General features: G+C 39.1%; 1 protein-coding gene across 3 annotated transcripts in view; it reads left to right on the plus strand.

Moving 5' to 3' along the window:
- lrriq1 (leucine-rich repeats and IQ motif containing 1) overlaps positions 1–22418 on the plus strand; it is a 47120-nt gene that overhangs the window by 7107 nt on the left and 17595 nt on the right. For all 3 annotated transcript variants that reach the window (XM_053677949.1, XM_053677950.1, XM_053677951.1), the window contains exons 8-16: positions 4367–6259; positions 7726–7878; positions 7957–8107; positions 9959–10152; positions 11792–11919; positions 12040–12113; positions 13231–13324; positions 16246–16416; positions 21538–21951. In XM_053677949.1, the coding sequence (XP_053533924.1) occupies positions 4367–6259; positions 7726–7878; positions 7957–8107; positions 9959–10152; positions 11792–11919; positions 12040–12113; positions 13231–13324; positions 16246–16416; positions 21538–21951 (3272 nt within the window). The remainder of the gene's footprint in view (positions 1–4366; positions 6260–7725; positions 7879–7956; positions 8108–9958; positions 10153–11791; positions 11920–12039; positions 12114–13230; positions 13325–16245; positions 16417–21537; positions 21952–22418) is intronic.

Raw genomic sequence — 22418 nt, forward strand, 5'->3', positions numbered from 1 at the left:
ATAGAATAATGAGAGTGCTCTGAAGTGCTTGTGATGAACCACTATTATATATATGAAACGCAGAGCATGACATACTTCTGTGTACCGATAAGAAGCAGTTTGAGGCAGTTCAAACAGGCTTTGTTTCAGGTTCTTAGAAGATGTTTAGATGAACCTTAAAAAGAAAAACATGTTTGTGTCTCTGTATAGCAGATAAACATTCTGTACTGATCTCAGTGACATGACATGGCCTTCTTAGGCGTTATCCTCTGATGAGAATGAAACAGAACAAGAAGTATTACAAGAACAAGAACTATTACAAAGTAAAAATGAATAATTTGATGCAGCTCAGCGTGAAGCAAAAAGCCATTACCCTATTGAAGTAGATTATTTTCCAATAACAACATATCCTGAAGTGTTTTATTCCTTTTATACCACAGCAATTTGTCAATGATAGGTTTTATTTATTTATTTATAATTATGTTTAATGTTGTGGAACAACATTCTCTTTTGGTGCCTTTTATCACTTATTGCAGTCATAAACATAAGTTATTCCCTCACCAGACTCTTGTTATTTCTCTCTCTTCAAATTAATGAGACAAAAAATGCAGCTTGTAATGTTACAGGGAAGCCACAAAGTGCAAAGCCCTCTGTCCTGAAGACACTGGAGACAAAAATATAAAATAAATGTCTCTTCTCGGAAATACACTACGACACTTGTAGTACCACAGGTTTCCACAGGGAAACCCCTGCGGTACAAGGAGAACATGCAAACTCCTAAATAAAATGTAAAACCAGCAATTTTTAAAAAAGTAATTAAAAATAGTAACTGAACATTTTACACTAAATGAAATTTTTGCCAGCAGTTACCAGGAAACTACTGTATGCAAGTAACAATAATGGTTATAGTAAATTACTGTTATTTCATTGTACAGTTTCCTACTGTAAAATGACGTATCTTATACCACAGTGCCATTAAATTCTCTGATTGCTCAGAAGGTGTTGATTAATATTCTATAACAGCACAGCTCTGACAGTAGTGTAGCTGAAAGTCAATCACAGGTTTACAGTGCATCTGAAAAGTATTCACATCGCTTCACTTTTCCCACATTTTGTTATGTTACAACCTTATTCCAAAATGGATTGAATTCATTATTTTCCTCAAAATTCTACAAACAATACCCCATAATGACAATGTGAAAGAAGTTTGTTTGAAATCTTTGCAAATTTATTAAAAATAAAAAACAAAAAAGCACATGTACATAAGTATTCACAGCCTTTGCCATGACACTTAAAATTGAGCTCAGGTGCATCCTGTTTGCACTGATCATCCTTTAGATGTTTCTACAACTTGATAAGAGTCCACCTATGGTAAATTCAGTTGATTGGACATGATTTGGAAAGGCACACACCTCTCTATATAAGGTCCCACAGTTAACAATGCATTTCAGAGCACAAACCAAGCCATGAAGTCCAAGGAATTGTCTGCATTTCTGCAGCATTGAAGGTCCCAATGAGCACAGTGGCCTCCATCATCCTTAAATGGGAGAAGTTTGGAACCACCAGGACTCTTCCTAGAGCTGGCCGCCTAGCCAAACTGAGCGATTGGGGGAGAAGGGCCTTAGTCAGGGAGGTGACCAAAAACCCGATGGTCACTCTGACAGAGCTCCAGTGTGTCTCTGTGGAGAGAGGAGAAACTTCCAGAAGAACAACCATCTCTGCAGCACTCCACCAATCAGGCCTGTATGGTAGAGTGGCCAGACTGAAGCCGCTCCTCAGTAAAAGGCACATGACAGCCCGCCTGGAGTTTGCCAAAAGGTACCTGAAGGACTCTCAGACCAAGACCAAGACAAAGATTGAACTCTTTGACCTGAATGGCAAGCATCATGTCTGGAGGAAACCAGGCACCACTCATCACCTGGCCAATACCATCCCTACAGTGAAGCATGATGGTGGCAGCATCATGCTGTGGGGATGTTTTTCAGCGGCAGGAACTGGGAGACTAGTCAGGATCGAGGGAAAGATGAATGCAGCAATGTACAGAGACATCCTTGATGAAAACCTGCTCCAGAGTGCTCTGGACCTCAGACTGGGGCGAAGCTTCATCTTCCAACAGGACAATGACCCTAAGCACACAGCCAAGATAACAAAGGAGTGGCTACAGGACAACTCTGTGAATGTCCTTGAGTGGCCCAGCCAGAGCCCAGACTTTAACTTGATTGAACATCTCTGGAGAGATCTGAAAATGGCTGTGCACCGACCCTCCCCATCCAACCTGATGTAGCTTGAGAGGTCCTGCAAAGAAGAATGGGAGAAACTGCCCAAAAATAGGTGTGCCAAGCTTGTAGCATCATTCTCAAAAAGACTTGAGGCTGTAATTGGTGCCAAAGGTGCTTCAACAAAGTATTGAGCAAAGGCTGTGAATACTTATGTACATGTGCTTTTTTGTTTTTTATTTTTAACACATTTGCAAAGATTTCAAACAAACTTCTTTTCCCTTGTCATTATGGGGTTTTGTTTGTAGAATTTTGAGGAAAATAATGAATTTAATCCATTTTGGGATAAGGCTGTAACATAACAAAATGTGGAAAAAGTGAAGCGCTGTGAATACTTTCCGGATGCACTGTATATTAATGCACTCATTCTACTATGTTATTGTTTCTATAGTAACAGCTCATTCACAGGGACTTGTATGGTGGATGCTCCACATAATCTAAACTTCATAATAAACAGATTAAAAATGCATTGTTGTCTAAGAAAGAAAAATGTGTGATCACTGATATGGTGAAGCTTTCCGTTAGGAAACATCAATTTATTATTTATGGAAGGAGTTTCCACATTAGTGCTTTATAACGATCAGTAAGTTTTTCACCACAGTAAAGTCTTCAGGACAAATAACTTTCTGGTTTACAAAGCTGCATTTTTATGTCTAATTAAATTTTAAGAGAGGGGCGCACGGTGGCTTAGTCGTTATGTCTCCCTGTGCTGCGGGGGTTTCCTCCGGGTACTCTGGTTTCCTCCCCCAGTCCAAAGACATGCATGGTAGGCTGATTGGCATGTCTAAAGTGTCCGTAGTGTATGAATAGGTGTGTGAGTGTATATGTGATTGTGCCCTGTGATGGACTTGGACCCCACCTTGTGCCCGATGCTCCCTGGGACAGGCTCCAGGTTCCCCGTGACCCTGAAAAGGATAAGAGGTATAGAAGATGGATGGACGGATGGATAACTTTAAGAGAAAAGAATAGACAGATTGGCGAGGGAATTACTGTTTTGCAGATGTTCCACAACATTAAATGTAACTATAAACTAGAATTGCACCGATACTAAAGTTCACGGCCGATAGCGATAACTGTTTATTCAGATTGATATCGGCCGATACTGATACAGATAGTCCTGCCTTTTATACCTTCTTTTAAATTGATAATAATTAATTCCACAATTCTGAAGAAAAAACTTTATTTGTTTCACAGTAACTGGTCTCATAAACAGAAAACACATTACTCAAATGAACATGAACACATTAATTAAATTCTGAAGATTAAAGTAAGAATTCTTAACTAACTGAATGTTTATTAATTCATATTAACAGAATTAATTGACTGAATTCTAAAAAACCTCCTGTTAGTCTCACATTCACTCACTACAAGCAAAAGCATTTTTACTTCATCACTGAACATCAGACTGGTAATATATAATATAAACTTTTTTATATTAACATTAACTGGATATGAAATATACTACTCTACAAATTTCTGTGCAATATATACCTTTTTTAATATACCAACTCATCTTCATTTAAATCTTTCAACGGTGTACTGACGCTTTAATTGAGCGTGAGCAGTTAGAGCAGCACGGCAAAAATTTTTAAAATCTTGACACTGAAACTCCTGCTTCACTGTGCAGCGTATGGTGTAAAACTTTGGCAGTGCAGAGTTTACAAACTGCACTTTTGTCGTCATTCCACACAAGATACATCACAAGATACATCATCTTTACACACATCATCTTTACATACATCATCTTTAAAAAAACGATGTGTTTTTTTGCCCTCTTTTGATTGACAAGATATAATCGATCCTGATCATCGGATGTTTTTAAACCTGATGTTGATAGCGTGAAAAATTGCCTTTATCGCCCAATACCGATTATTGGCCGATACATCGGTGCATCTCTACTATAAACTGATAAAGGTGTTGTTGCTTATTTTTGTATAACAGCATGCCACACTGTGCTTGATTACTTACCTATTTACAACTGTAATGCCATAATCATTACATGATAATGCCAAAAAAAAATCTATATCCTTTAAACACGCTTTAGTATTGAATGTATACACAAACTGCTTGAATAGATTTTCACAATATGGGTATGTATGAATCTGTCTCAGGAGCTGATCAAAATATTAGAAGAACAGATAGCGGAGGAGAGGCGAGTTTTCGAGGAAGTACAGCAGGAAGAAGGGAGGAGATCTGAGGCACGGTGCACTGCAGCAGCCACGAAGTTACAGGCAGCTTTCAGAGGGACACTGGTGCGTCGCTGGAGCAAAAAAGAGCTGACCAAGCGGAGAGAAGAGGAGAGGAGGAGACAGGAGTTGAGGAAAGAAAGGGAAAGGAGAAGAGAGAGGGAGGAAAGGATGAAGATGGAGTGGGAGAATGAGAGAAGGAGGGTGGAGCAGGAGGAACAGCATCACAGAGAAGAGGCAGAGAGGAGAAGAGCTGAGTATGAGAGAGCCAAGGTACATGAGCGTCATCGCCTGGAGAGAGAGCGCAAGCTGGAGGAGCAGAGAAGAAAAGAAAAGGAAGAAGCAAAGAGGATAGATGACGAAAGGAAAAGAAAGGAGGAGGAGGAGAAGCAGAAGAGGATGGAAGAGAGGAGAGTAGAAGAGGAAAGGAGAAAAGTACAGGAGGAGGAGAAAATTAAAAATCAGGAAAAAGCAAAAAGAACTGAGCATGAAATAAAAAAAAAAGATGAGGTAGAATCGTCGGGAGGGATGGAAGAGAGGAGAGTAGAAGAGGAGAGGAAAAGAAAAGATGGAGAAGAAGCAAAGAGTATTGAGGATGAAAGGAAAAGAAAGGAGGAGGAGGAGAAGCAGAAGAGGTTGGAAGAGAGGAGAGTAGAAGAGGAAAGGAGAAAAGTACAGGAGGGGGAGGAGAAGAAAATTAAAAATGAGGACAAAGCAAAAAGAACTAAGGATGAAATAAAAAGAAAAGATGAGGTGGAATCGTCAGGAGGAATGGAAGAGATGAGAGTAGAAGAGGAGAGGAAAAGAAAAGAAGGAGACGAAGCAAAGAGGATTGAGGATGAAAGGAAAAGAAAGGAGGAGGAGGAGAAGCAGAAAAGTATGGAAATCAGGAGAATGGAGGAGGAAAAGAGGAAGGTACAGTTGGAGGAGGAGAAGGAGAGAAAAGAAGTGGAAGAAGCAAAGAGAACTCAGTATGGAAGAAAAAGAAAGGAAGAGGAGAAGCTGAGACGAATGGAAGAGGGGAGAGGGGAGGAGGAGAAGAAAAGAAAAGAGGAAGAAGAAAAGAGGACAGAGGCTGAAATAAAAAGAAAAGAGGAAGAGCAGAAAATGATAAATGAAAAAAGAGTGGTAGAACAGTTTAGATTAAAGCAAAAAGAACAAGTTAAAAAGAATGAAACTGAGCAAATGCAGAAAGAGCAAAGAAAGGGACAGGACTTCAAAGCAGAGGAAATAGCAATGAAGAGAAATGATGATAGACAAAACATGGAGGAAAGAAGTAGAAATATAATTAAGGAAAAAGGATCTGGTGATCAGAGAGAAAATCCAAAGACTGACAAGGAGAGCAAGAATACTACAAAATGGGGAAAAGATGAGGAATTTGGTGATAATGTATCCCAGCTACTTCTTTCTCAGTCAGTCAATATGTCCAAAAGTTTCTTGCCCAGGACTCTGCCCTCTAGAAATCGGCAAGGCGAGCAGCTCAGCTGTAACCTAGTATCACCCCTGCCCTCTCCGTCTACTGATAACAGCAGTGTAACTGCGAGTCCATTTGAAGAGAAAAGAGTAACGGACACCAGAGGGCTGCAGTGTGCTCTGGATGACTCGAGCTCTGCATGTCTGCCTGACAGCACTGAGCAGAAGCGATTAGCCTGGATGATGAACTGCATAGCCTGGTCCAAGCTCTCCATGCAGAACAAGAGGAAGGGGCTCAGTGCTCCACCCAGGAGGAGGGCACATAGGAGAGCTTCAGGACACAGCCTGCTACCTTTACCTGTGGATGCCATTCTCAGGTCCGGATCCTGGAGCTCTCTTAAACAGGTAGCAGCAGAAACAGTAAAAGAGTCCTTAGTTATGATGAATTACTATTATTATTTAAAATTTTTTAGTAAGAATAACAGTCCTAATATCTATCCACTGTATTTGGAGTGTACTTGTGATGCAGCCGGATGCAAAGCAGAGTTACAGTTATGACACCTAAGTTGATTAATTTCCAGTTAAAGCAATTCCCGAAGTGCTTAATTCCACTTATGATAATGATAATGATAATGAGTCTTTATTGGGCATGTATACATTACAGCATAGTGAAATTATTTTCTTTGCATACCCCAGCATGCCAGGAAGTTGGGGCCAGAGCGCAGGGTCAGCCATGATATGACGTCCCTGGAGCAGAGAGCGTTAAGGGCCTTGCTCAAGGGCCCAACAGTGGCAGCTTGGCAGCGCTGGGGCTTAAACCCCCCGACCTTCCGATCACTAACCCAGAGCCTTAACGGCTAAGCCACTATATTTACTAAAGAATGACATCATACTTGGGGGGGGGCACCTCCAGGGTTGGAGGTTCAATTCCCGCCTCCACCCTGTTTTTGCGGAGTTTGCATGTTCTAATTGTACTTTGGGGGTTTCCTCCAGGAACTCTGGTTTCCTCCCCCAGTCCAAAGACATGCAATGGCAGGTTGATTGGCATCTGTGAATTGTCCGTAGTATGTGAATGGGTGTGTGAATATGTGTGAGATTGTGGTGGGTTGGCATCCCATCCAGGGTGTCCCTCAGGTTGTTCCCCGAGTCCACTGGGATAGACTCTAGGCTCCCGATGACCCTGTGTAGGATAAGCGGTACAGAAAATGGGTGGATGACATAATACTTTTTATTTATTTATAGTCCACAAAACAAGTTACTTACTATACTATTTTCACTTTATAGCAGCTCTAAATGTTCCCTCACCATCCACTCTTTTTTCTTTTTCTTTCTCTTGAATTGAATGAGAAAAAAACAAATGCAGTTTGTCATTGACACTGCAAAGCCCTTTGTCCTGCAGACTTTCTCATGTCGAAAAACTTAAAGTTACAGCTTTACCTCTTACTGTTACAAACCACTGACACTGGAGGCTCCTTCCTCTTCCCAGATGATTGCATACATTTTTTAAACGTGTTTATTTGAAGCATTTGGCATCCAAGTCCATAAGTTATAGAAGTTATAGAAAATATAATGTGTTCAAATGAGCACATTAAAATAAACCAGTGATTTGTAGCTGAACTATTGTCAGTGCTGCTGTTGTAGAAATGTAATCAGTGGCTTCTTACCAATCAGAATTAAGCATTAAACAGCACTGTGGTATGAGTACATTTAAATTGAATAGACTGGATATGCAACTTACTACATGGTTTTAATTCTCTATTTATCTCCCTTATATAAAATGCTTCCTAATGAGACAGGTATAAGCATATAATGATACTGTAATTAAATCCTAAACAGTGGTAAAATGAAATCTCCTGTCAACACCACACCAGGTAACTTCAGTAACTCTGGAGGATTTGTCCAGCTGCAGTCTCTCCACACTGTCTGAGTGCACTAGACTGCAGAGTCTGACGCTCCGGCGATGTAGCCTACAGGCCCTTGATGGACTTAACCAGTGTACTGAACTTCAGCATATTGACTTACAGGTATGCACCAGTGCCCTCAAATGGTTGTTGTGGTTGCACAAGCGTGCTGTCTCTTAAAGCTTCCTGTTCTTTCTAAAGGAAAACGATATAGCATATGTTGACTGTGGGGGTCTGGCCAGACTTGAGGTCCTGCTGTTGGGAAGGAACCAGCTTACGAGTATCCACGGTCTGGACGATGCTGTTAACCTGACTGTGCTTCAGCTTTCCCATAACATCATCTCCCGCATCAGTAAGTGCATTACTAAAGCTGACCATACAGTTGAGAATCTGCAAAATGTTAATAATTTGAAAATTATAATAAGAGGGATCATAAAAACTGAATTTGTTTTTTTATTTAGTTCTACTATGAATAAACTATTTCACATAACAGATATTTACATATAGTCCACAAGACATAATAATAACTGAATTTACACAAATGCTTCAGTTGAAAAGTTTACATACCCTTGATTCTTAATACTGTGTGTCATTACGTGGATGATTCATGACTGTTTTTATGTTTTGTGATAGTTGTTCACGAGTGCCTTGTTTGTCCTGAGCATTTAAACTGCCCATTGTTCATCAGAAAAATCCTCCAGGTCCTGCACATTCTTTGCTTTTCCACCATCTTCTGCATATTTGACTCCTTTCCAATAGCGGCTATATGATGTTGAGATCCGTCTTTTCACACTGAGGACAATTGTGGGACTCATACACAATTACAAAAGGTGCAAACGTTCACTGATGCTCAAGAAGGCAACACAACACATCAAGAGCATGATGGTGGTGTGTGTGTGTGTGTGTGTGTGTGTGTGTGTGTGTGTATGTAAACTTTTAAACAGGATGATCGGTGTAAATTGTTATTATTTTGTTTAAAGATCTTATTTTTTTCATTTAGTACATTTTTCATTTCATTTCAAGCTACATAACATATCTGCAGTACATGTTTCCAAGAAGACAACCAGAAGACTAAATAATAATAATTTATGATCATCCATGTAATGACACGCAGTATTAAGAATCAAGTGTATGTAAACTTTTGAACTGGCTCATTTGTGTAAAAATGCAGTTATTATTGTGTCTTGTGGGCTATATGTAAACATCTGTTATGTGAAATAGCTTATTCAGGGCAGCACTAAATTAAAACCCCCGCTTATTATTATTATTATTTTTAATGGTATAAGTGCGCCATTTTTTTAATGGTGCAGTTATATAGTGCTTTTATCCAAAGCACTTTACACTGTGTCTCATTCACACACACTCACACACACTCCAACGGTAGCAGAGCTGCCATACAAGGCGCTAACTTGCCATCGGGAGCAACTTGGGGTTCAGTGTCTTGCCCAAGGTCACTTCGGTATGCGGAGTCATGTGGGCCGGGAATCGAACCATCAACCCTACAATTAGTGGACAACCCGCTCTACCACGTGAAACACAGCTGCCCCAATGTTAAATCATTAACATTTTGCAGATTCTGCAAGGCGTATATAAACTTTAGACCTCAAATGTACTTGAAATCATTGCCAACTCTTTACCTTACTCACACTTCCATTAAAAAATCTAAATATAAAGTAAATGTATATTATTTTGATTTCGAATATTAACCGTATTAAACATATTCATGGAAAAATGTCCATAAGAAAATAAGATGGAAGTAATAGGAGTGATAGGAGCTTTGTTTCAGCTTTGATTTCACCTTGATTGCTTCAAATTCAAATATTAATAGTGAATATTATATTTTTAGTATGACATTATTTTAATGTTTAATGTAAAAAATTTAAGTCTTCCAAAAGATAAACTGGAGCAGCTGTTTGGCTGCTTTTATCATCCGCACTGCTTTGAGCTAGACACTGTAACAACTAGATGGCAGCATTGTCTTATTACTGTAGCTTCTTCTATATCCGCTCCAGCTGCGCATTCAAATGGGAGCCATTTGTGACTTTGTATTCAATAATCATGAATAAATATTCCATAAGCAAAAGGTTAAAAGCTCTTAGATCATATTTACTTTCAGTTCTTGGGATTTAAAATCAGATTTCTGTTTGGCTGGTATTAGATTTCTTCTTGCTCTCTCCTATACAAACGATGTTCTTTCTGTCAGGTGGTTTGGGATCTCTGAAAAAGCTTCACCGTCTGATAGTTGATCATAACCAGTTGATCAGCACGAGAGGACTCAGTGAAGCTTTCACGCTTTTGCACCTGGATTGCTCGTATAACCACCTCAGCCACATTGAAGGCCTGGAGAACTGTGCACTGCTCAACATGCTGGACCTGAGAGGAAACAACCTGACAGAGGTACACAACTATTTACAATCCTAATCACTCTGTGTTTATCATAAAAACCATAAACAGCTCTTAGAGAGGTAATCCATATTAAAATGATACTGAGGAAACCACATGAACCCAAGCACAACATCTGAAATGAGGACATGGTGAAATAATTCCCTAGAACTTAGAGAATTCCCCAGAAATTTCTTCTTGCTGTTCTCTATGTAATGTTTTCCCGCCCACTCCAGCAGACGCTCTCGACCTATGGTGGCCTCTCCCATAGTTTTGCAACGGCTCCAAATATTTTATTATAAACTAGTTCTTAGTTCTGTTTGTTCTGTTTCCCAAAATATAAACAAATTAGTCACATCAACCACGGCAACCCTGACCAGGATAAAACTCTTGGGAAGTGGTGGCCCAGTGATTGGGCTGCTGATCAGAAGGTTGTGAGTTCAAATCCCAGCACTGCAAAACTGCCATCTTAATTGCCCATTTGTATCGTATCTCAGTTGTAAGTGGCTTTGGATAAAAGCATCAGGCAAATGAGCAAACGTAATGTAAAGGTAAAGTATTTACTGAAGGTATGAGCACAGCCAGCGGTATTCAATGCACAAATGTGGCCTTTCTTTGTCACATGAGCTTAATATGTGACCACCTGCTCCATCATGCATGAAAATAAAAACTGCTCGCTCTAGTGACTATTTTGTTTGGTCCCGCAAGATCTCAGTTCCAATGCATGCAAAATAGGTTACATTGCAAATGAAATTAAAACTGAAGAAGGCCAACTAGATTCAACAAAGGAAAATGGAAAAAAATATGACATTTAATACTTTATACTTCTCTTTTTATACTGTACTTGACCTAACACTATTATGGTCACATTGCAGCCTGTGATGCACATTAAACATTGCTCTGTTTATGTTCCGATGTTAATGCCTCATTCTGGTGTCTCATAAAATGTCTCAGAATGCATGTTTGGCCCCATTCACCACAGGCCTTTAATAATAAGCGGTTTCCCACACACTCTCATGACCTACAAGTGATTAAAACTCTCTTCAGTCCAATGTCAAAAAATACCGATTGTGTTCCTTAAATTATAATAACACATAATCATATAGGGATATATTGTAAATCTCACAATAAAGGGGGAAAATCAGGAATGTCTTTCTCACATGCAAGTTCAATACACGGAGTAATATTTAGTGACATCTCATTATTCTGAATTGCCTTTTAACTGATGTAATTTTTGTTTCGCTGTGCTTTTTTGTGTCTCAGTTAATTAAAATGAGGCGAACAACCACATGAAGGAGCTCTGTTTACAGTTTTAAGTTTTCCAGAATAAAATAGATGTCTATACATATGTGTAATGTCCTTTTAATCACCAGAGTAGGATCTGAAGAAAGACAGAGCCCTTCTTATGACAGCTATTGTTTACATCATCCTCACATTAAAAACGGCTCATCCATTCACCTCCTATTAGCGTCTGCCGTCACTTTAATTCAATTTCCACTGCCAGTCTTGCTCAGTGCTCAGAAATGTGGTATTGCGGTTTCATATTTAGGGTGAGGCTTGTGTTCCTCAGCTCATGGGACATTTAATGCTTGACATGGTCAGGATGGTATTTTGGCAGTTTGGTTTTATACTTATTTTTCTGTCTCTGGCGTAGCTGCCTGTGCTTAAGAACCATGTCCTGTTGAGGGAGCTATATCTGGATGATAACAGCATCTGTTCTCTGCATGGCCTGAATAGCTGCTGGCTTCCTCTGCTGCGCTGTCTGTCTGTGCCTCAGAACAGGTGGGTGCTCTGTACCTGTGGAGTAAATCCTGTCTAGCTTATGTGATTATTTCTGTCTCAAGTCTCATTATTTTCCCCTGTTTCATCACGCTGACTGTGTTGGTTGTATTTCTTTCTCAGTATCACACTGCTACCACTGCTAGTGGACTTGCTTTCATTGAAGACACTTAATGTTAGTCTCAACTGTCTCTCAGGTAGGAAAACATCCATACAAATTGGGTTCCATGTTTATTCCAAGGTGCTGAGTGATGTTCTATAACAGCGCAACTCTAGTGAAAGGCTAAGCACTGATTTATATTAATGTGCATGTTCTAATATGTTATCATTTCAACTGTAACAGCTAAAGTATGGATTTGTATAATAATAAATGAATAAAAATATATTGATGTTTAAACAAATAAAAATGTATAATCATTGATAAGGTTTTCTGAGGAGACATTTAATTAGCACGTTTTGCAAGGAGTCTACAGTGTCACGGCTTTGTAACAGTCACAGGTAAAATAACAGTTTTCCAGCATGGGAAACTCTTCAATAACGAGAACTGCTTTTTTATTTGAGTAATTTCAAAGAAAAAAATGGAAAATGGTTGTTTGTAACTGCTATAATGTAAGATATAAACTTGTTTAAAAGATGTTCCACAACACTGAGTGGAACTATCAATGGATAAAAAAAAATGATATGCCATTCTTTAATAAATAGGAAATTGTAATCATTGGCAAATTATTGTGGTATAAGAGGAATAACACACTTCAGGACATGATGTTATTGGAAAAAAAATCCTCCACTATATCGTTATTGATTATTATTCTATAATAGTACACCCCCTTGTGCTTTATTCCTTACATATGGACCTCTATTTTAAAAAGACTTTTAAAAGTATCCGCACTAGTGGATGTGAGCTTTTATTCCTCACACTCTATAGCTCTAGCTGCTGATGTAAATTACTCCCTATTGGTGGCATTTTGTCAATTTTTATTGTGCATTCTACTTGTTGTATCAGCAAGTGTTGTAGGAATACTTAAAGTAATACTTTAGTTGGGAAAACATAGCGTAACATGCCCTCATTCACCTTACATTTGATTTTTTCTCAGATTAATACTAATCACGCATTTTAAAAAAAACAACTCATATTGCTTTGGTGTAAAGAAGTGAATCATTAAATCCCACAATCTGAGAGTAGCTCAGTTTTACGTCTACATAAACAGAATATTTGCAAAGCATGTCTATAGATTACATTTGTATCTATAATAAGATGAGGTATCATTATTTCTGCTGTGAGGGAGAATACAAACACCTTTACTTCTCTTCTAGAGCTGAGGAACATTTGTATGAGTCTTCAGGGATGCACTCATCTTCAGGAGCTTAGCATAACTAACAATCCTGTCCAGCAGGAGAATAACTGGAGGTAAGGTAGATACTGCATGTTATTGAGTAACTGATGGATTGTGTTCCTCATGGTAGCAACCGCCTACACACATCCACTCGACATTATTATGGTGAAGATGAGACCAATCAGAGAGCCCTAGCTCTTTAATAAATGAGAAGGGAAACACCACCTCCTGTTGTAATGGAAAAGTTTCCTTGGACTGCCAAACACAGCTATGTGTACATTCCAGAAAAAGTTACTAACGTTTTAAGCGTGCCCCAGAATGTGTGTAATGTAAATGCAGACACACTGCTCAAGATGGATCAGGCAAGGCGAGGAGAATAAACATTCCACTTTAACACTGAGTTTCCGGGCCGGACCACTGAGCTAGCTAATGTATCAGTGTGTCAGTTATTGGATTACCTGGTGACATCTATCTGCACGTTGACTTAAGTGCTTGTAATTCTTACAATATTTACTCAGCAGAAGAATATTTGGGAAGCAAATGCCTTTGAGCACTTACGCTGGCAGTTATGTTTTACATGAACTTAAACAGAATGATAATCGAATTAAAAATTATGTATTAAGTGGGACATGTAGTTTCAAAGTGGTAGATCACAAAGATAATGAATGCAGCTTATTTAGCTTAAATGGAAAATCCATAATTAAGTCCTATTAATCTGCTGATGTAATTTTGTTGCATAATTTAAAAATAAACTTAAAGCATTTAAATTAAGTGTAGATAGTTATAAACTGTGTTAGTATTACGTTAGGCCAACTAAGTTTGTATTGAATTCCTATCCAATCGCATGGACAATAGAAAACATTCTACATATATATAAATACAAACTTTTTTTGTTGTACTTCATTTTGGACATCAGGACACAGAGATAAGGATGCCAATCAAAATCCTCTCTACATGTCTTGTGTATGTGGTGTCTGGATGGGGAATTCACTCAGGTCGTGCTCAGTATTGAGATGAACTTGGTCTAACCCTCAGTGCCAACAATGGTATTACACTGTCTGTTTTCACTGCTGTCCTCTGGTTTTTTAATCCTAAGCCAATGATAACAGCAGCAAAATTAAAGCACCAAAGGATATCGCAAGCAGGAGCAGAGAGAAAAGAGAGGGATTTTACCTCCATAAATCTCGCTGCTGTATGAGCTTGTGTTTGCAGGGAAGTTTTCACTAAGTGATATATGGATGGAGCTGTGTGCTTAAGCACACTCTATTGCACTGAGCGCCTGTTGAATCCTCGATCCATCAATGAAGCTGTGCTGACATCCATATGAGCTACACATTTTGCCTTATTTCAGTGTTACCCTATATACCGTGACAACATTCCATTAGAAGGTATATAGTTCAATTCAATTCAGTTCAGTTTTATTTGTATAGCACTTTTAACATTGGACATTGTCCCAAAGCAGCTTTACAGACATATATATATATATTCAGAATATAGATTTTAAATGTATGAATTTATCCCTAATGAGCAAGCCAGAGGCGACAGTGGCAAGGAAAAACTCCCTGAGACAATATGAGGAAGAAACATTGAGAGGAACCAGACTCAAAAAGGAACCTATCCTCATCTGGGTGACACTGGATAGTGCAAATATAAATAAATCCCTTCTTTCAATTTGCTAATACTTCATGGCCAAATGCAACTGTGTAGCCAGGAAATTATTTAGAGTTTTTGCATGAAGTCTGTTTTGTTGAACTTATCCACTATTCACTGATGGAGACTTGAGTGCAAAACTGTTCATGGCAATTGTAGTCCTAAGACATCATAGCAAATCTGTTCATATCAATTGTGGTCCAAAGCCATCTTCATGGTTTTTAAGTGGTACCATCCTCAGTAATCTCAGTGATCTTCAGACTATCCATGTGGGGCTATCCTCAGCAGCAGCGAGTGATTGCTAATTGATGTGAACTCCAGCCAGAAGTAGGGGGCATCAGGATGTCCTGAAAGCAGAAGGGGTCAGGCTCAGAGAGTGACAGCGTGATATAGTGGACTGTACTATTAGGGTACTATGTGTATTCCATCCTGTAGTGTTAAAAATTCATCTGCTTTACTAAGCACACAGAAACCAAATCTTACAAAGTTGCAGTTTGCCATTAAGTAACTTTATACTGAACATGATGTAAATAATGCATATGTCCTTGCAAGTTTTCTAAGTATATATCAATTTCTCTTTCTCATGCACACACATACATGCATATACACAAGCACAGCCACACAAATGTTGTGACAGCCAAAACCACTTGAGTCTGACTTTGTACAGTTTTGAGAAGGAAAGGAAAATGGGCTCCACTTGATTGGCAGCCTCGTCACTGGACTAAGGCCAATAGAGCCCTTTTCACTTGTAATTCAAAAGTGTCATCACCATTTCTCTCCATGAGGATCCGACTTTGACTAAAGCTTTTTGCTCTGCACGCAGACGGCCTGCGGACTCTCCTGGGTCTGAAATGTCAAACTCATTAAACATTTCATCTCCATTTCCTAACTGATTTCATGTGCTCAATGTAAATATTCTCCAGTGGAGTAAAGGGAGAGAGAGAGAGAGAGAGAGAGAGAGAGAGAGAGAGAGCGAGAGAGAGAGCGAAAGAGTGAGGCAGAGGGAGAAGGAGAATGTGAGATATGAAAATATATTTTCCCCTGATACAGTCATATTAATACTCTGATCTTAAGTGTAGTTGCACGTTATTTTCATATGTAGATCTGCATTTATAAGCAAAAGTGAAAACTCTCTCTTAATTTTAATTGTTAAATCATTTGCATCCTTGTTGGGTAATTGATTTCAGTTTTATCCTGTTCTGTATTTTATCTCGTTCTGTTCCATTTCTGTGTGTGGTGACAAAATTCAATGACGTAAATCATTTCTCACATGTCCATGTCACAGTGTTATTTGTTTGATCATGTGAATCATGTGAACTTGCTTAGCGGATTTTTCTTTATGCAGGTCTTCTGTTCTGGCAGTAAATCCAAGCTTGATAAAGCTGAACGGAGAGCAAACCGGCGCCTCAGGAAAACTCTCTGCAGACTCAACACAGCTGTGGAGCTTCCAGGCCCTCTGCCAGGCGCACCAAGATCAGATTGACTCAGTACTACAGAGACACAATGTGGAGATCAGGTAGGAGACTAGCACTAGCAGTGAGAGTTAATTATTCAGTGTATATTTGGTTGATAATTGTAATCATTTCAGTTCATCAAATGATGACAGAATTATCGCTGAATAATAGTTGACTGTTTTTAGATTACAGATTATAATAGGATTCCCTGTGACTTTGTGTAGGATATGCGGTACAGAAAATAGATGAATGGATGGATTATAATAGGATGAAAATTCTCAAACATTTCTTCTAAATGATTATAATAGTTTATGGCTAGTGAGCCTGGAGCCTTTCCCAGGGAACTCGGGGCACAAGGTGGCACGACAAATATTCACACACCCATTCACACAATATGGACAATTTGGAAATGGCAATCAGCACATGTCTTTGGACTGGAGGAGGAAACTGGAGTACCCTGAGGGAACCCCGAAGCAGGGGGAGAATAAGCAAACCTGCACACAGGATTCAATAGGTAGGATTCGTACCCCCAACCCCTGGTGTGGGAGGCATTTATGCTAACCAATAAGCCACTGTACCCCTGGCTGAATCCCATAACTGTTTTAATTTTATTGGAGAACAGGGTTGACACTAAATGTGTAGACTTAAATTTTAGACCAGGGGTTCTTAACTCTAGTCCTGGAGACTTCATGCCCAAGTTTTCTTAATGCCACACACCCAATTCAACAGATTAGCTCATTATTAAGCCCTTTATTGCTTTGGGTAAAAGTGTGTTGAGGCCAGGGAAAATGCCAAAGTGTGCAGGGCATTATCTCCCAGGACTGACACTATACCCCCCCCCCCCCCCCCCCCACACACACACACACACACACACACTATTTTCAACTATAAGGACATTTAAATGAAATTTGTACCTCAAATGGTTTTTACACAACGATAAAAATCACAGACTTTGTTTACGTCAAGCAAACGATTTATTTGAATAGCTTACTGTGATTAGCCCATGGTGGCCAATGAGCATACAGCACAACTAACAAACAGGTTATGTCCCAACCTGCAGACTAAAAAGTTGGCAGCTTCACTATACAAAGTAGCACCTGGCAAAGTATTTTCACATATTGTTTAGTACACCAATAGGGATGAGTGAAAAGAAAACAGAAGCAAAAAATTGTAAATAACTCTTTCACTTGTCTTCCAAATTCCAAATCTCATCATCACTTTATTCATAGCAGAGTTATCTCAGGACATCATTAAGAACACAATCCTCCTGTAATAGTAATCCTCAGCCAGTGCTGGGTAGGAATTGGCAGGAAAATTTGTAGGCAAATGTTATATGGCAGATTGAATGCATCAGACATCATTATGCCCCAGCTTCTGGCATGAAAGAAATCTGAATCCATGGTGACTGGCAGGAGATGCAGCCAATCAGAGGAGAGAGAAAGTAAGAACAAGAGAGGGTACATAACTCAAACATGGTCACTGAAAGAGTCAGTATGATACTACAGATATCTTATTAAACAGGCAAGGCATTAATTTGTGTTCAAATATGATGGGAATGACAGTCAACCTATTTATCCTTGTTGTGGAGTTTGTATTGCTACCCAGCTATGAAGCTGTTCAGCTGGAAAACTCATGATAGACAGCTAACGATGCATGGAAGGATTCAAACATGGTTATATTGGTTAAGAAATGGTGCCTGTTTACCTCTGAGTGTATATTTGTTACTCTGTGTATTAGCTAGTGTGCCAAAACTATTCAGCTTGTAACTAATGCTTTTGATAATATGGAGACCAAAATACAGAGAATTATTTAATAAAACATACAGAAAACATACCATACATATACACACATAGGAAGTGAACATACGTGATCTTTTAGTTTATCTAGATGTATTTCAGATAGCTAGCTCTAGTCAGTAGGACTAGTTTTCTCAGTTTTGGAGATATGCAGTACTCAGTACATGTCACATTGATGTGCTCAATAAAGTTGTTTTAATACTCATAATGCTTCTTTAGTATTGAGGCAGCAGATAATGACATTTTCAGAGCTACAAAAATTGCAATGCACGGCTGGAAATAGTCAATGTTACTTAGGCATACTATTTAGTGCACATTGTACAGTTCAGTGGTGAATTCTCTGTTGACTTGCAGCCGTGATATTAATCGGCACAGTGGACGAGGATTGTGCAGCACAATCCAAATGAAATATCTTGCAATAGCTTTTTTAGGTACCAGACAAGGCAAAATTTCAAAAATGTACCTCCTGTGGCTTTAAATAACGAATCAGTACATTTCTGATTTTTGAAACTGGTTACAAGATACAGATTTTAAAGAACATGTCTGCTTGGATTTCTGTGTAAACTGCTTGTCACATCCTTATTAGCAGACAAATAAATATTAATACATATTAAGGGTCTGTTTCTATAAATATTGTTGACTAGCGTTTGGTGTCAGGGAAAACCATCTTTGATTTGGAGAGGTAGAGAAAGGCATTGATTGTTAGAATAAAAATAGAATCTCTTGAGATGTTTTATAGGCACTCAGGAACGATAGAGCAATGTCTGAAAATGATATGTGATAAGTAATGAACTATAAACAAATATGAATTATAAATAAATCTACGTATCCTACCATGGTGAAATAGTGAGTATGTCTGAAAGTTTTGCAGTAGTAAGTTATGGCGAATGGACTTTCTGCTCATTAGGATGAATGCAGTATATACAGAGAAAGATGAGTGCAGCTGTTTATTATTTAGAGGCAAATTGTTGTTGAAGGAATGATTAGGCCCAGTATGTGTTCCAGAGCTAATGAAACATGCTTATAATGTAGTGTACACAAACGTCTCACTGGCACAATGTACATGTTTCACTTTTAAACACAAAGCCTCCTCAGGCTGGCTGCTTTAGACCACCTACAGACAGAGCAGTAGTCACTGGTCAGCATGTGTGCGTTGTATGTCTAAGTGTGTGTGAGGCAGGTCTGGCTGATCCTGTGTGATAATAATGATAATGATGAGTCTTTATTGGTCACATATACATTACAGCACAGTGAAATTCTTTCTCTCTGCATATCCCAGCATGCTAGGAGGCTGGAGTCAGAGTGCAGGGTCAGCCATGATACACTGGCCCTGGAGCAGAGAGGGTTAAGGGCCTTGCTCAAGGGCCCAACAGTGCCAGCTTGGCAGTGCTGGGGCCTGAACCTTCCGATCAGAAGCCCAGAGCCTTAACCGCCAAGCCACCACTGGCCCTTTAAATAAATAAATAAATAAATAAAATAAAATGATGAGACTCTTTGTCTCTTCCGATCTTATTTTAAAAAGTGGCTTCCCTGGATCAAATATTTGCCTCTAAATAGCTGTGAAGACTCATGATAGCTACTCAGATCCTTTTCCCTTGCATTCTACATATTACACAAAGCCTCTTTTTGGTCCCTACATGGACCACCACAGCCAATTAACATCTGACCTGACCTGGTGTCAATCCCCAGCTCACCCCGGGGAAGGTGAAGAGTCCACCGTCTGGCTGGGTGATGTTGTATCACTGGTCTGCTGAGCGGGCACAAAGTGACTAGAGGAAATGCTGTCTAACAGAACTCGCACATGGGGTCACCCTTGTGTCCTTTGTACCTTTGATTTGCACACAGATATCTTACATTCTCCAGCAGTAGCCTCATGAATGGTGCGTTCTTCCAGATTTTTGCCTTTGCTTTCCGGAAGCTGTTTCAGGTATCAGTAGGTGGAATGTCTCAATAAAAGTTTGAGTATTTATTTGCCTTGACATATTTTCTAGTACTACAGCAGTCTTTTGATTATAGCAGGTCCATACCTGATGTCAAATTAATGTGTTTAATGATTGGATCAAATTGTTATTTATTTAACAAGAGTTGTTTCTAACACCACTTAATTTTACTATTCTGAGACTTTTACTAAAAAAGAGTGAATGTGTGTCTGGGCGTGTGTGTGTGTATGTGTGTGTGTGTGTGTGTGTGTGTGTGTGTGTGTGTGTGTGTGTGTGTGTGTGTGTGTGTGTTCAGATGCCCCTGTGCCCTGTCTGAGGATTGAAATAGCAGGGGTTCTGTATTGCCTGAGAGGATACAGAGAGCTCAGAGGGCAAGATTAGAAGGGGGAGAAGCAGCCGTTGCTAATAGAATAATTAGCGTGAGATTGAGATGCCTTTGTACACATTTAATCCACATCATGAAAAGTCTCATTATATGACAGTGAGACTTTCAGCAACAGCTGCCTTGAAAGTATGCGGTCAGATAGATTCTCCCTCTTTCATTTTTCTATTCATTAAATGAAAACACTTGCAAAGTTAGAAAGCTCGCTTTTAATAGCCTCAAAGACGTAAAATGATCAGTTTATTGACCAGTGTGGCTAGGATGGTCCAATTGTGTAGTTAGTTTGTAAAACAGAAAATATTGTTGTATTCAGCATTGTGAGCCTGAACGTTTCTTCAGCAGATTCTTGATTCCTCACTCATTAACTAGTTTCATTTATAAATAAAACAACAACAACAACAAGAACAGCAACAAAAAACAGATGCAAATTTTGGGAACTCTTTAAATCTATTCATTTAACGAAATGTAAGTTTATAACTAAACTTATTTATTTCTTTAGTTATCAGGCATTAGTGGTGTTATCGCAATTCATGTATCCTTTTTGTGCTTCAAATATTTGCATTTAAATCTGAAGTGGGCATGGCCTAAACAAGAAAGTTTATTTATTTATTGATTTGATTCATTTATTAGGCATTAGAGGTGTTGATGCGATGCCAGTCTCTGCATCTGTTTTGTGCTTCAAATATTTGGATGTAAATCTGAAGTGGGCGTGGCCCAAACAAGAAATCTGCATCCCACCACACACCTTGATACGGTGATACAAACCTGTAGTCTCAAATGGATGCCCTGTGAACCTTTCTCGCAAAAAATTAAAAACAGTAGTCCACCTCCTATTCATATCTGTATTTGTATCTCTTTATAATATAGTTATTTGTACATTCTGAATAATGTATTCATATTTGATTACATTCCTATTAGGAATCATTTAGTCGCTCACTCTATTAGCTGTTTGGGTTGTTTTTTGTCAAGTGGTGCTTTGTATACAGTCTGTTATTATTGCTCTTGCTCTTTCCATTATGGCAAAAGTTTCATCTAATGTGACGTGTGTGTTTTTGTGTTGTACAGCTCAGCTCCATCTGCACTGCATGCTCAGCTCTTGGTTGGTAAGCATGCTGCTGAGCTGTTCCAGTTGGCTGAAGAGCAGCGCTATGCTCATGAGTATGGAGACAGCTGTGTCTGCGAGACAGCCATGCAGGAACCTGTGGCCTCCAGAAGCCTGCATGAATTATCTGCCTGGGATTTAACACAGGAGAAAAGTGCTGAGGCCAAAACCCAGCAACCAGCAGAGGACAAGACTCTGAGCTGGCAAGCACCACATGTCCAGAATGTTACCCATAACTGCCAGTCTCCATATGGTGACTATAATGTTGGTTGTGCAGGTAGCTGCATAAGTCCTACTCAGCAATTCAGGGACACACAACCGAGTGAAGATAGATCCAGCAGATATGGTGTCCAGGCATCCAGGGTGGACCTCAAAACGTATGAGTGATAACGATTTTCTCAGTGTTCTTTCTTCCCATGCAAACATTTATATAATAATAAGTTATTTGTATCCTTTGCGTTTTAATTGTAGACAAGGGCATTTCTTATGGTTTAGACTTAAAGGAATACTCCAGTTTATTCTCTGTCCACCATCTCTGTAGTCTATAAGCATTTACCGCAGAAAATATTTTCCCTGTACTGAAAAAAACAAAGGAAAAACAATTAATAGGTCCTTAGGGTAGTCAATGAACATTTATATGAAACATATATCTTTGTACAAGGCATTTAGGAATAAGTAGTCAAAGATACAGTGTTTGTAAATTAAGCTCCAAATCTTTACCTTTTCAGCTACATTCTCAGAGGGTAGATTTGCGTTTGTTTTTAATTAATAGACTTTATTGTCCATTGTTGAATGTGTTGAAAGTTGGATAAAACAATATAAGACTAGCTGTAGCAAGACATTC

Source organism: Ictalurus punctatus, chromosome 4, assembly GCF_001660625.3.
Source record: "Ictalurus punctatus breed USDA103 chromosome 4, Coco_2.0, whole genome shotgun sequence".
Lineage (NCBI taxonomy): Eukaryota > Metazoa > Chordata > Actinopteri > Siluriformes > Ictaluridae > Ictalurus > Ictalurus punctatus.